The 9,852-nt window shown below is 62.1% G+C and overlaps 3 protein-coding genes across 3 annotated transcripts; 1 reads left to right on the forward strand and 2 right to left on the reverse strand.

Annotated features, from left to right (window-relative positions):
• Positions 1–4,286: 4,286 nt before the first annotated feature.
• Positions 4,287–6,169, forward strand: BTBD18 (BTB domain containing 18). The gene is made up of 3 exons (XM_015629942.3): positions 4,287–4,616; positions 5,019–5,155; positions 5,290–6,169. The coding sequence occupies exons 1-3, from the start codon at positions 4,462–4,464 to the stop codon at positions 6,090–6,092; spliced, it is 1,095 nt and encodes a 364-aa protein (XP_015485428.1). The 5' UTR covers positions 4,287–4,461; the 3' UTR covers positions 6,093–6,169.
• Positions 6,170–6,171: 2 nt separating this feature from the next.
• Positions 6,172–7,381, reverse strand: SELENOH (selenoprotein H). The gene is made up of 5 exons (XM_015629950.2): positions 7,310–7,381; positions 6,822–7,033; positions 6,601–6,746; positions 6,415–6,528; positions 6,172–6,345 (listed from the first exon to the last, which is right to left on the reverse strand). The coding sequence occupies exons 2-4, from the start codon at positions 6,968–6,970 to the stop codon at positions 6,428–6,430; spliced, it is 396 nt and encodes a 131-aa protein (XP_015485436.1). The 5' UTR covers positions 6,971–7,033; positions 7,310–7,381; the 3' UTR covers positions 6,172–6,345; positions 6,415–6,427.
• A 125-nt stretch (positions 7,382–7,506) lies between these two features.
• Positions 7,507–9,775, reverse strand: TMX2 (thioredoxin related transmembrane protein 2). The gene is made up of 8 exons (XM_015629943.3): positions 9,492–9,775; positions 9,036–9,096; positions 8,763–8,876; positions 8,554–8,630; positions 8,373–8,479; positions 8,220–8,285; positions 7,982–8,111; positions 7,507–7,883 (listed from the first exon to the last, which is right to left on the reverse strand). The coding sequence occupies exons 1-8, from the start codon at positions 9,678–9,680 to the stop codon at positions 7,743–7,745; spliced, it is 885 nt and encodes a 294-aa protein (XP_015485429.1). The 5' UTR covers positions 9,681–9,775; the 3' UTR covers positions 7,507–7,742.
• Between the last annotated feature and the right edge of the window lie 77 nt (positions 9,776–9,852).

The following is a 9,852-nucleotide window of genomic DNA, read 5'->3' on the forward strand; positions in this document are numbered from 1 at the left end:
GTGCGGAACGCGGGGTCGGTCGGATCCCGCCGTGCGCCCGCGCCGCTCCCGCACCTAAAATGGAAGTTAGTCCGGCGGGCGGGGCGGGGCGGGCGCGGGGCCGCCCCCGGCGTCAGCAGCCACGACAAGGACGGGCGGGACCGGGGCGGGGCCGAGCCGGCTGTCCCGAGAACGATCTGTGACCCGCGTGGGATCTGCCCCAGCAGTGCCTATTCTCCAAACCGGAGTCTACCTTCAGACGGCTCCACCTGGGGCCGTGCCGCTCGGGAGCAGACCAGCAGCTCCTCAAGGTCCGGGTCTGCCCCAGCATGGTGTGGCAGGGGGCTCTCTGGGACACGGCCGAAGTAGAGCCTCCTCCGGCCTGTCCCTCTGGAGCGGCGGGAAAACAGGTTACCCTTGTCCAGGGTGAAACCTGCCCAGAAGCAAGATTCCATGGCAGGATGGGATGCAGGAGGTCCCCAGGTCTCCTCTGGCTCTAGGAAGCAGGTGCTGGCGGGATCCCAGCCACAGCTCATCCTCCGTGGCGGAGGGGTTCCCTACGGAGGCAAGGAAGTAACGCCGGGCCAGCCCCGGGCTGCTCACCTGTGAGAAGTCCAGGTCCCGTGAAGGTGACAGTCTTCTGCCTCGTCCCTGGTCAGGCACCGGGGAGAACCCTGCCTGCTCCTGACTGCCAAACTCTTAGTGAGATAATGATAGAGGAAAAGAGTTGAGGACAGTTTGGGGTGGGACAGGTGATTCCTGGCATAAATATGCACTTGGAGGCAGGGAGGATGTGATAACAGCCTGCGGATGAAGGTGTGAGGGAAGTGATCCCGAGCAGTGTGGGGATTGCTAAAGGTGATGCAGAAGGGTGGAATGAGGCGAAAAGGGATTTGATGCGTACAAAGAGCACATCTAAGGAGATGATTAGGGCGTGGGACCCCCAAACCCTCTCTAATCTCCAGCCAGCTGACAGCAGAGGAAGAGCTGGTCCACCCCTCCCAGGGAGGAGAGGGTCTCTTCATTCCACAGCATTCCAGCGAGACCTTCTCTCTGCATCCCTTCATTTTCATTGTCACCCAAAACGAGCAAGCTGGAACCCCTCTCAGCCTTGTGCCTCGAGTAAGAATTGCTCTCAGATTAGAAACAATCCCCATCTGCCTTCCCTTCCTCTTGGCCCACACAAGGAGGAAGATGGGTGCATCCCCTGAGTCTCAGGTACAAAGAGGGAGAAGAGGTGCTCTCAAATTCCTTCTGGGAAGAAGAGTCTTCACCCACCTGACACCTCCCAAGGGGCAGCTCTTCCTCACGGAAAAGGCATCAGAAACACCTTGCTCCTCCATCCCAGCACCAATGACACATCCTTCGAGGCCTCTGTCAGGGGCAGCAGGGTCTCGGAGGTTTCCAGCACAGTCACACCCTCCCTCTGCCCTTGTCAAAGACTAAAGGTGCTCTTGCAAACATGTGTCTGACACTGTGTGAGTGCCTCCTGTCCCCAGGAGGGAGCTGCACAGGGTTTATTCAAGCACTGGCCCTGCCCCAGCCCTGCCCCAGCAGCTGGAGCACCCGGTAGCACTTACTTTGGAAGGCAGGCTGGACCCTGATCCTCCAGCTTCAGCTCACTCTGCAGCAGATCACGCTCTTGTTTGACTGTAACTCTTGGGGCAGAGCAGTCTGTCCCACTGCGTCCTGGGAAGAGGAGTGATGTGTTACTAGCATGGGAAAGTTTCCCCTCTTTTACAGTAATTGCAGTAATAATATCTTGCACATCCCCTTTCATCCTACAGCTGATGCCTTTCCCAGATGAGACGCCCAGAAGTGCAGCTGCCACCGGAACAGAGCAAGACAATTTGTTTACAAGGCAGGCCTGTGCTCTCGGCAGCCGAGGGCAGGAGGAAGGCAAGGCTGCCGTCTCCGGGTCCACGCAGGCAGCTCAGGGGGATGGCCTGCATTGTTCCAGGTCAGGATAACAAGCCCTTCCGCAGCCCCTTTCCTATGGGAATCCCGACAGGTTGTTGTCCCTCCCTGCATGAAGGGAAGTGCAGCACCAGGGGGGTGAAGCAACTCATCCGTCCAGACACCAGCGCTGAAGAGGGAGAAGGAGGGAAGTGGGGCCTGATGGAGCTTTCCAGCTCCAATTGGAAGATGCCAGGCCACAAAACAAGCCCAAAGCCCACCCTCCCAGTGCAGCTCAACGTGCTTCGTGGTGTCCCTGCTTCCCACTAGCCTCCCACTGTGCTTGGGCTGTCCCATGCCCACAGACCATCCTGCTTTCAGCCTGGCTGCATCCCATTGTGCCCTCGAACTATCTAATTCCTGGTACATCTTTTGCCTAAATGTGCATATGACTGAAGGGTGCACAGAAATCTCCTTCCTTCCCAGCCCCACAAGGATCTATTGCCACTCACAGACTCTCCTTCCTCTCTCCTTTCCCAGCCTCAGATCTTGCCTTCATCCATCCCTTTTGACACTGTGCAGGGTTCAAGGTCCCTCTGGAGAGCAGGGACTGAGAGGCAGGTCCTGCCCTGCAACACAGGCAAAGGGGACATAGCTGAAAATGATCCTGGCTATGAGACTTGAGATGGGAATTTCCTTTCTCTTATAGAAACTGGCTCAGAAACTGCTGATTTGAGAGCTTGAGAGACACTGGAAAGATGGGATTTGTCCTGTGAGAAGGCCTTTCTTCCTATCAATAGCAGAGGGAGCCTGAACAGCCTGGCAGTTTAGGCCTCGCCTTCCCCTCTGCAGTGAATCCCACCAGGAGATAAGCCCAGCTGGACATTCCCAACCCTCTGAGTCACCCAGGGCTGTGCCCAGCCAAGCGCCAAGGGCCAAGGACACCCGCTGTACTGCAGGTCTGCAGCCTCTGAGCACCTGAAGGTGGACAGAAAGATTCAAGCTCTGACATGGTCTGCAGTGAAAACTGCAATCCCATTCTTTTTTTTCCAGGAAAATCTGGCAGCAGAAATGGAGTTTAGAGAGAGGGGTCAATGGGACAAAAGGCTGCTGGTGATTTTTCCACTCTGTGTTATTTGGCTTTGGATACTAGTAAAAATGACACTCATAAAAGGCCTCTTTTGTGTACCTACAGTGGGAGGGGTTGCTGGATTGCCAGTTCGAGTATCAGTGAATTTTAAGGGCAGATAAGGCCACTGGTGAGGGGGGAGAACAGCGCTGCAGCTGTTGGGGTACAGTGGAGTTGGGGCTTTGCCTGACAGGGATTAGTGCTAAAACACTAAAACCCCAGCCCTGCTCACTGGAATGTGGCTGTCCCCTTTGCCACTGTGGTCCCACTCACTGTCACAGGGCACTCCATGGCATCTGGATCCATGTGCTCCCAGTGAGGTCAGGCTTTCCAGGCAACAGCTCCAATCATTGTAATTCCAAAGGATTGAAAGGGGTGGGGGAGGAAACATCTCTATTTTCCTTCTATTTTTAGGAGCATATGATAGCACTTTGATATGAAATTACTTGTTTTGCTGCATCCCTTGGTATTCTGGGCTGGGCTCCAAGCCACCCGGGGGCAGTGACAGGCTGCCAGTGACCTCAAAGGCCCAGGACCAGCCACTTTCTTCCTTGGTTTGTGTCCATTTTGCACACAGCAAAAACAGAGAAGAAAAACCACCCTCACATGTCCAACCAGATGAAAATCCCTCTGCAAGACCACATTCAAAGACTTTGTAGAGTTAAATTCTATGGTGACATTCAGGCTCCTGTCCTTCTGCAGCTCTTGAAATTTCCACCCACTTGGGTTGTTTGTAGGAGCAGCCACTGTCTCCAGGCGATGGGGATGGATTATAATCTTTGTTCGTGTATGTGGAGTGACTGATGCAGATGTTTGTACAATGGGTGCTTTATAAAGTGACAAAATACTTTCAAACTAAGTGGGAAGCATTGCTTGCTTGAAGGATGCCTTCCAAAGTACCATCAATTGTCCCCTTCAGAAGTCTGGGGCAAGAAAATACCATTTCTCACAGGCGAGGGCACAGTGGAGTCTGAAAATCCAAACCAAGGAGCATCGCAGGGCTCTGAGCTGTTGAACCCGGAACTGCCCCAGACAGCAGGTGCTACAGATAGCACCTTCCCCATTATCAACTTTGTGTTCTTCGGTGCCACCACTGCAGTGAACATGAGCAGCCCCGGCCTGGCTGTCGTCTCCGTGGCCCGACGAGGCTGAGGGAAGGATGAGGTGCAGCCCCTGCTGCGCCACCGGCAGTGGCCGCACCCAGGGCTGCCCTCAGCGCAGCCGCCATCACACAAAACACGAGCCGTGCCTCCAGCGCCCGGGCAGAGCAGCAGCACCGCGGCTGGGGGAGGACAGCGGGAAGGGGTCGGTCACAGCAGGCGGGTCTGCGCCAAGCACCGGTCCCGGTACCCTCCGATGTCGCCCCCGGCTCGCTCCCCGCCACCGCCGCCATATCGGGCTCGTTCCCGCCTCGCCGCCATTGGCTGCCGGGGTGTGATTGGCGGCGGGCCGGGACAATGGGCGGGCCGCGGCTGCCGCGCCACGTGAGGCCGCGGGCGCGAGGCGAGGGTGGGCAGGGCCCCGATCCCGGTCTCCCCTCCTCGCTTCCGTGCCGCGGGCCCGGGACGCAGCCCCGGGGAGCTTCGGCGGTGGCCCGCGCCCCGCTCGGCAGGTAGGCGGCAGGCCCGGGGCGGGCGGCGGGGACCGGGCCTGGGGCGCCTCAGGCTGCGGCGGCCTCACAGCCCTCGCTGTGGCGCCCCCTGGCGGACGCGCGGAAGCCGGGGCGGCAGGGCCGGAGCGGGGCCAGGCGGACACGGGGACACTGTGGGGACAGTGTGGGGACCCGGAGCGGGGCCAGGCGGACACGGGGACACTGTGGGGACACTGTGGGGACAGTGTGGGGACAGCGCGGGGACAGCGCGGGCTGTCCAGCGGCGCTGCCGGGCATGGGCAAACGGGGCTCTGCACACATCGATCCCGCCTCATCCCGGCCCCCAACCGTTTGGGACAGCCCGAAGAGGATAGGCAGGCGCTGGTCCCTGAGTCCTCAGCACGACGCTGTCTGTCCCTGCAGGACGCCCATGGGTTCTCCCACAGCCACCCCGCAGCTGCTGTACCGCAGCACCCGCCTGCTGCGCACGGCCTTCCAGCACCTCCACCAGCAGCAGCAGCGAGCCGACGTCTTCTGCGATGTGGTCCTGTGGGCTGAAGGTGAGCGGGCAGCATTGCCGAGGGAGGGGCCAGCGCACCTGGGGAGCTGCGGGGAGGGTCTCTGCAAACTCCTAGGAAGGACTGGAGTGAGCAGGAGGGGCTGCAGGGCAGTGACAGCCACTGTTCCTTTGCAGGTGAGGCAGTGGTGGCCCACTGCAGTGTTCTCTCCGTCTGCAGCCCCTTCTTCATGGAGCAGCTAGGCCGGGAGCTGCCCCCCCAGGGTTGCAGGGTGGTGCTGGAGCTGGCGGGGCTGAAGATTGGGGTGCTGCGCAAGCTGGTGCGCTTCTTCTACACTGCCGAGCTGGAGGTCACGCAAGAGGAGGTGCACGAGGTGCTGGCAGCCGCCCGCCGCCTCCGTGTCACTGAGCTCGAGTCACTGCAGCTCTGGGGAGGACGCCTGGTGAGACTGGGACCCCAGCGGCAGCTCGACCGCTCCTGCCTGCATTCCACTCAGGAAGCCTCCACCATGGTGGCACCTGACACAGCTGAGCCTGCCAGTGCCAGCTCTCAGGTGCCCCCCCAGAGGCAGCCACACTCTCTGGGGCACACACAGCCCAGCCCCATCGGGCGGATGAGGCTGCGGAAGGTGGAGAGCTGGGGGTGCTGGGAGGTGGTGCAGGAGGTGCAGCCTCCCCCAGTGCTGCTGGGTGATGTGGGGGTGACAGAAGCACAGCCCCCCCAGAATGTGGATACACAGGAGCAGGTGAGCGAGTGCTGTCCACCCCAGCAGCCCCCCAATGATGGGATGCAGCAGCATGGAGACTCCCCTGTGTCCCAACAGGGCTGCCAGCAGGCAGTACCCTCAGGGACCCCTGGAGGTGACACTGAGGAGGAGGTGGATGTGGGGACAGGGGAGCTGTTCCTGCCCCCTGGCACAGTCTGCCTCTGGCCCTGTCCCTCGTCTGAGTCAGAAGAGGAGGTGGATGTCCTCACCTAGGGGGTCTGGCTCTCCCTCTCACCCCATTGCCTGCACCCCTTGGGCTGTGTGTCCTTGGAATAAAGGGCTGGAGCTGTGCTGTGGAGTACTAAACTTTATTGGAGATTGGGGGAACAACGGGGTGTGGAGGGAGCCAGGGGTCTGGCAGTGACAGAGCTGCAGCATCAGGAACGGGACTGGGGCTGGCAGGTGCCCCCCACTTGGTCCCGCCTCTTCATGGATGCTCGTGCCACATGCGCTGGTCCTGGCTTGACTGCGAAGAGAGGGAAGTTGGTCCCTGTTGGTCCCATCCCTGTCCCATCCCACTCCCATCGCCGCTCACCTGGCCAATGCCTCTACACCAAGCTGCTTTTCAAGGCTTCCACTACGGTCTCCGGCTGGGGGAACTTCAGCTTGCGGGGAGGCCCCTTCCCGATACCGCTCCACAGCTCCACGGCTGCAGAGATAAGGGGGATTATGGGATCGGGGGTGCCGGGGAGGCCCCACCGCCCCCCGGCCCAGCACCTACTGCTGCCGTCCTCCTTCACCAGGGACACCTCGAAGCTGTTCCTGCGCGGCGGCCGGGGGTTGATGTCCACGGGGAGGTGGGCCATGGCCCCGCGCAGGGCCGCGCTCACCGCCGCCGCGTTGCGCCCGAACACGCGTCAGCTCTTGCTGTGGGGACACGGCGGTCAGCGACCCGGGGGACACCGGCGACCTCACACCGCCCCCGGCACCTCAGCTGCTCACCAGTGCTCGATGACGACACGGGGGCCGATGTCCCCGGGGCTGCCCTCTTTGGCCTGGGCCCGTGCCCGCTTCTGCGGGGCTTCCGCTGTCTCCGGTGCCTCGGCCGCCGGCGGCTGCTGGGCTCCGCGCTTCCTCCCGCGGGGAGCCATCCTGGGAGAGCCGAGGCGGTGGGGCCTACGCCGGAGCAGGAAAGGGGCTCCAGAAATGCCGCTCTGGGGTGAGAAGGGATCTCAGGTACTGCGCTGTCAGGGAAGTGAAAGGTGGGTCCCTATGGGGACACTGCTGGGGGAGAGGGCCGGGAAGGGCCAGTCCCCGGCGATGCGCCATTGGGGGAAATGAGGGTCCCCGCTGGGATGCTGCTGTGGAGGGCGGGAATCGGCTCCCCAGGGATCCCGCCACGGTGTGAGGCTGGGGAGAGTACGGAAAGCGAGGCCCTGGGGAAGGGAGGGGACACACGCGGGATCTGGAGAGGCCGCGCCGCCTCCTACCTGCCGCTGGCCACGTGCCGGTGGCGCGCACCGCCGGGGGGCGGGGCCGGAAGGGGCGGGGCCGAGAGGGGCACCGGAGCCGCCCCGGCGAGCTCTGGTTCCGCCCGCGCCGCCCCAGCCAATCAGAGAGCGAGGGATGCTCAGAGCCCCGCCCCCGCACGCGGTCCGGGACCGGGGACACGGACACGGACACGGGACACAGGCACGGCACGGACCGTTTATTGTCAGCGATGGATGAGAGCGAGCGTTAACCGAAGCGGGGCCCCTCCTACCGCCCTGCCCGCACGCGGCCGGGGGGCACCGCTGCTTTCCCGGGGCTCAGCCGGGACAAGTCCCCACAGAGAGCGGCTCCGGGCAGGGCCGGGCGGGCTCGCGGGGCCGGTGCCACCAGGGTGATGGTGACATAGTGATGGGCGACAGTACAGGGCAGCTTCTACTTGTCCTTCTTGGTCTCCTCCTGAGGCGCAGCCGCTGGCACGGCTAGGGGCTCCTCAGGCCCCTCCTCCCGCGGCTTCGACTGCTTCTTGGCCTTCTGGTAGAGCTCGTTAAGGTTGAACTCCCGAATCACATTCTCCTGTGGCCAAGACATAGCATCAGTGGGACCTTGTGCTCCCCCCTTCTTCCCAGGCACGGGCCAGGCAGGGGAACAGAAGGCTGGAGGGTCCCACCCACCTCAGAGAAGGTCCAGGACACAGCCCGGCCCTTCTTGTCGATCTGCGGTCGCCGCATGATCTCTGTCCCACCCTGGAAGAGGATGAGGGTGGGCAGCTGCTTGGTGAGAGGTGAGGTGCTGACCTTGTACCTGTGTCAGGACAAGCCAACAGTGACCTTCAGGCAGCCTGAGCGGGCTGGAGGGTCACAGGGACCACTCCAGAGTGGGCCCTGTTTGCCCAGGCTGTATTCCCCACACCTGGTACTGACATCCGTGTACCGGCCAACATCCACCTTCCCAAACTGGAGTCCTGAGCAGTTGTACCTGGGCAGGATGGGGACACATGGCTGTGAGGGATACAGAGGACCACGGGCCCCGTCACCCACCAAGATCCCAGTGGGTGCCACTCACTTGAGAGAGAGGTCGGCGAAGATGGGGGCAAAGGACTGGCACTCACTGGACCAGTTGGCAAAGAACTCAACAATCCACGTCACCCGCTTGTCCCTCTCCAGCTCCTCCTGCCACAGGGGCATGGGCTTAGGGGGGGTGGGCAGAGCCCCTCCAAAACCCCCAGGGCTTGGGAGATACTCACATCGATGGTCTTGTCACTGAAGTACTTGATGTATTCAGGGCCCATGTAAAGGGGTGGCTTGCAGGTCATCAGGAACACTGCAATGACAGCACCCTGAGCCTCCCAGTGCCAGGAGGGCCAGGCTGGGCCTGAGCAGTGAGCTGGGCCCCAGAGTAGCAAGGGGGAGCCAGGGCAAGGTGAATCTAGGGCAGGAAGACATCCAGGCTCACCTATGCAGAGCGTGAGGTAGAGCAGCCCCATGCGGATGTCGAGGCGGAAGAACAGGATGGCATTGGCCACTTTGCTGAACATGAAGATATTGCCGATGTGCTGCTCCACGGTGACTGCAATGCAGAGACAGCAATAAGGGATAGGACCAGATTCCACCAGAAGGTTGGGGGTAACTTCAGGGAGGGCTGGATCTGGTCCTCCAGATGCCACCCCCACTCTTGTTGGAGGAGGCCCCATAAGCAGCCCCAGCTTCCCATATCCCCCTGACTCACTGGAGCGCCGGTTCTTCATCATGACAATGGCACTGAGGAACATGAGGATCTCCACTTCCCTCTGGCACAGAGAAGTGACAGCATGAGCTGCAAGTGCTCAGGACACCTTGGAGCCATGCCTGGCCTGGCCTTGCACAGGGACCTGTGGCCATGCCAGGCCCTACTGGCCCCAAGGCCCTGCCAGAGCCCAGAAACCCCATCCCTCCCGAGGGAGAAAAGCGAGCCGTCCCACGGCGATGGGCTCGACCACTGCCTGGGGGGGATCTCTTGGCTGTAGGGGGACATCGCAGAGCAACGCCAGGGCATCTCCTCCCTCAGCCGGGCCGGGGTGCTGTGTGAGCAGGAGGGAACCAGGCCAGGGCCGGGGGTGCGGGGACAGGCCCGGGAACAGGCCGGGGATGCGGGAACAGGCCCGGGGACAGGTCGGGGGTGCGGGAACAGGCCGCGCCGCCTCACCCAGTCAAAGTCACAAGGGTTGCCATCCTCCCGCTGCGAGGGCAGCCCACGGCAGAGCGGCGGGACCTTGCGCACGAGCAGGAATGCGGCGGCGAGCAGCGCAGAGAGAGGGTAGTAGGGCCGGGCGAGCCACCGGCAGAGCCCGGGCAGCGCCCACAGCAGTGCCAGCAGCGGCGCCACCACCGCCATCTTCCCTCCGTCCCGCCCACTGCAGTGGGGGTGGAGCCTCCCCCCTCCGGCCAATGGCGAGCGGCGAAGCGGGCGCTCCTCTGCACCTGCGGGCCAATGAGAGGACAGAGAGAAGTGGCCAATCAGAAGGCTGGGACGAGCCTCCCTTAGCAACGGGGGGCAGGGGCGGTGC

This window comes from Parus major, chromosome 5 (assembly GCF_001522545.3).
Source record: "Parus major isolate Abel chromosome 5, Parus_major1.1, whole genome shotgun sequence".
In the NCBI taxonomy this organism is placed as follows: Eukaryota; Metazoa; Chordata; class Aves; order Passeriformes; family Paridae; genus Parus; species Parus major.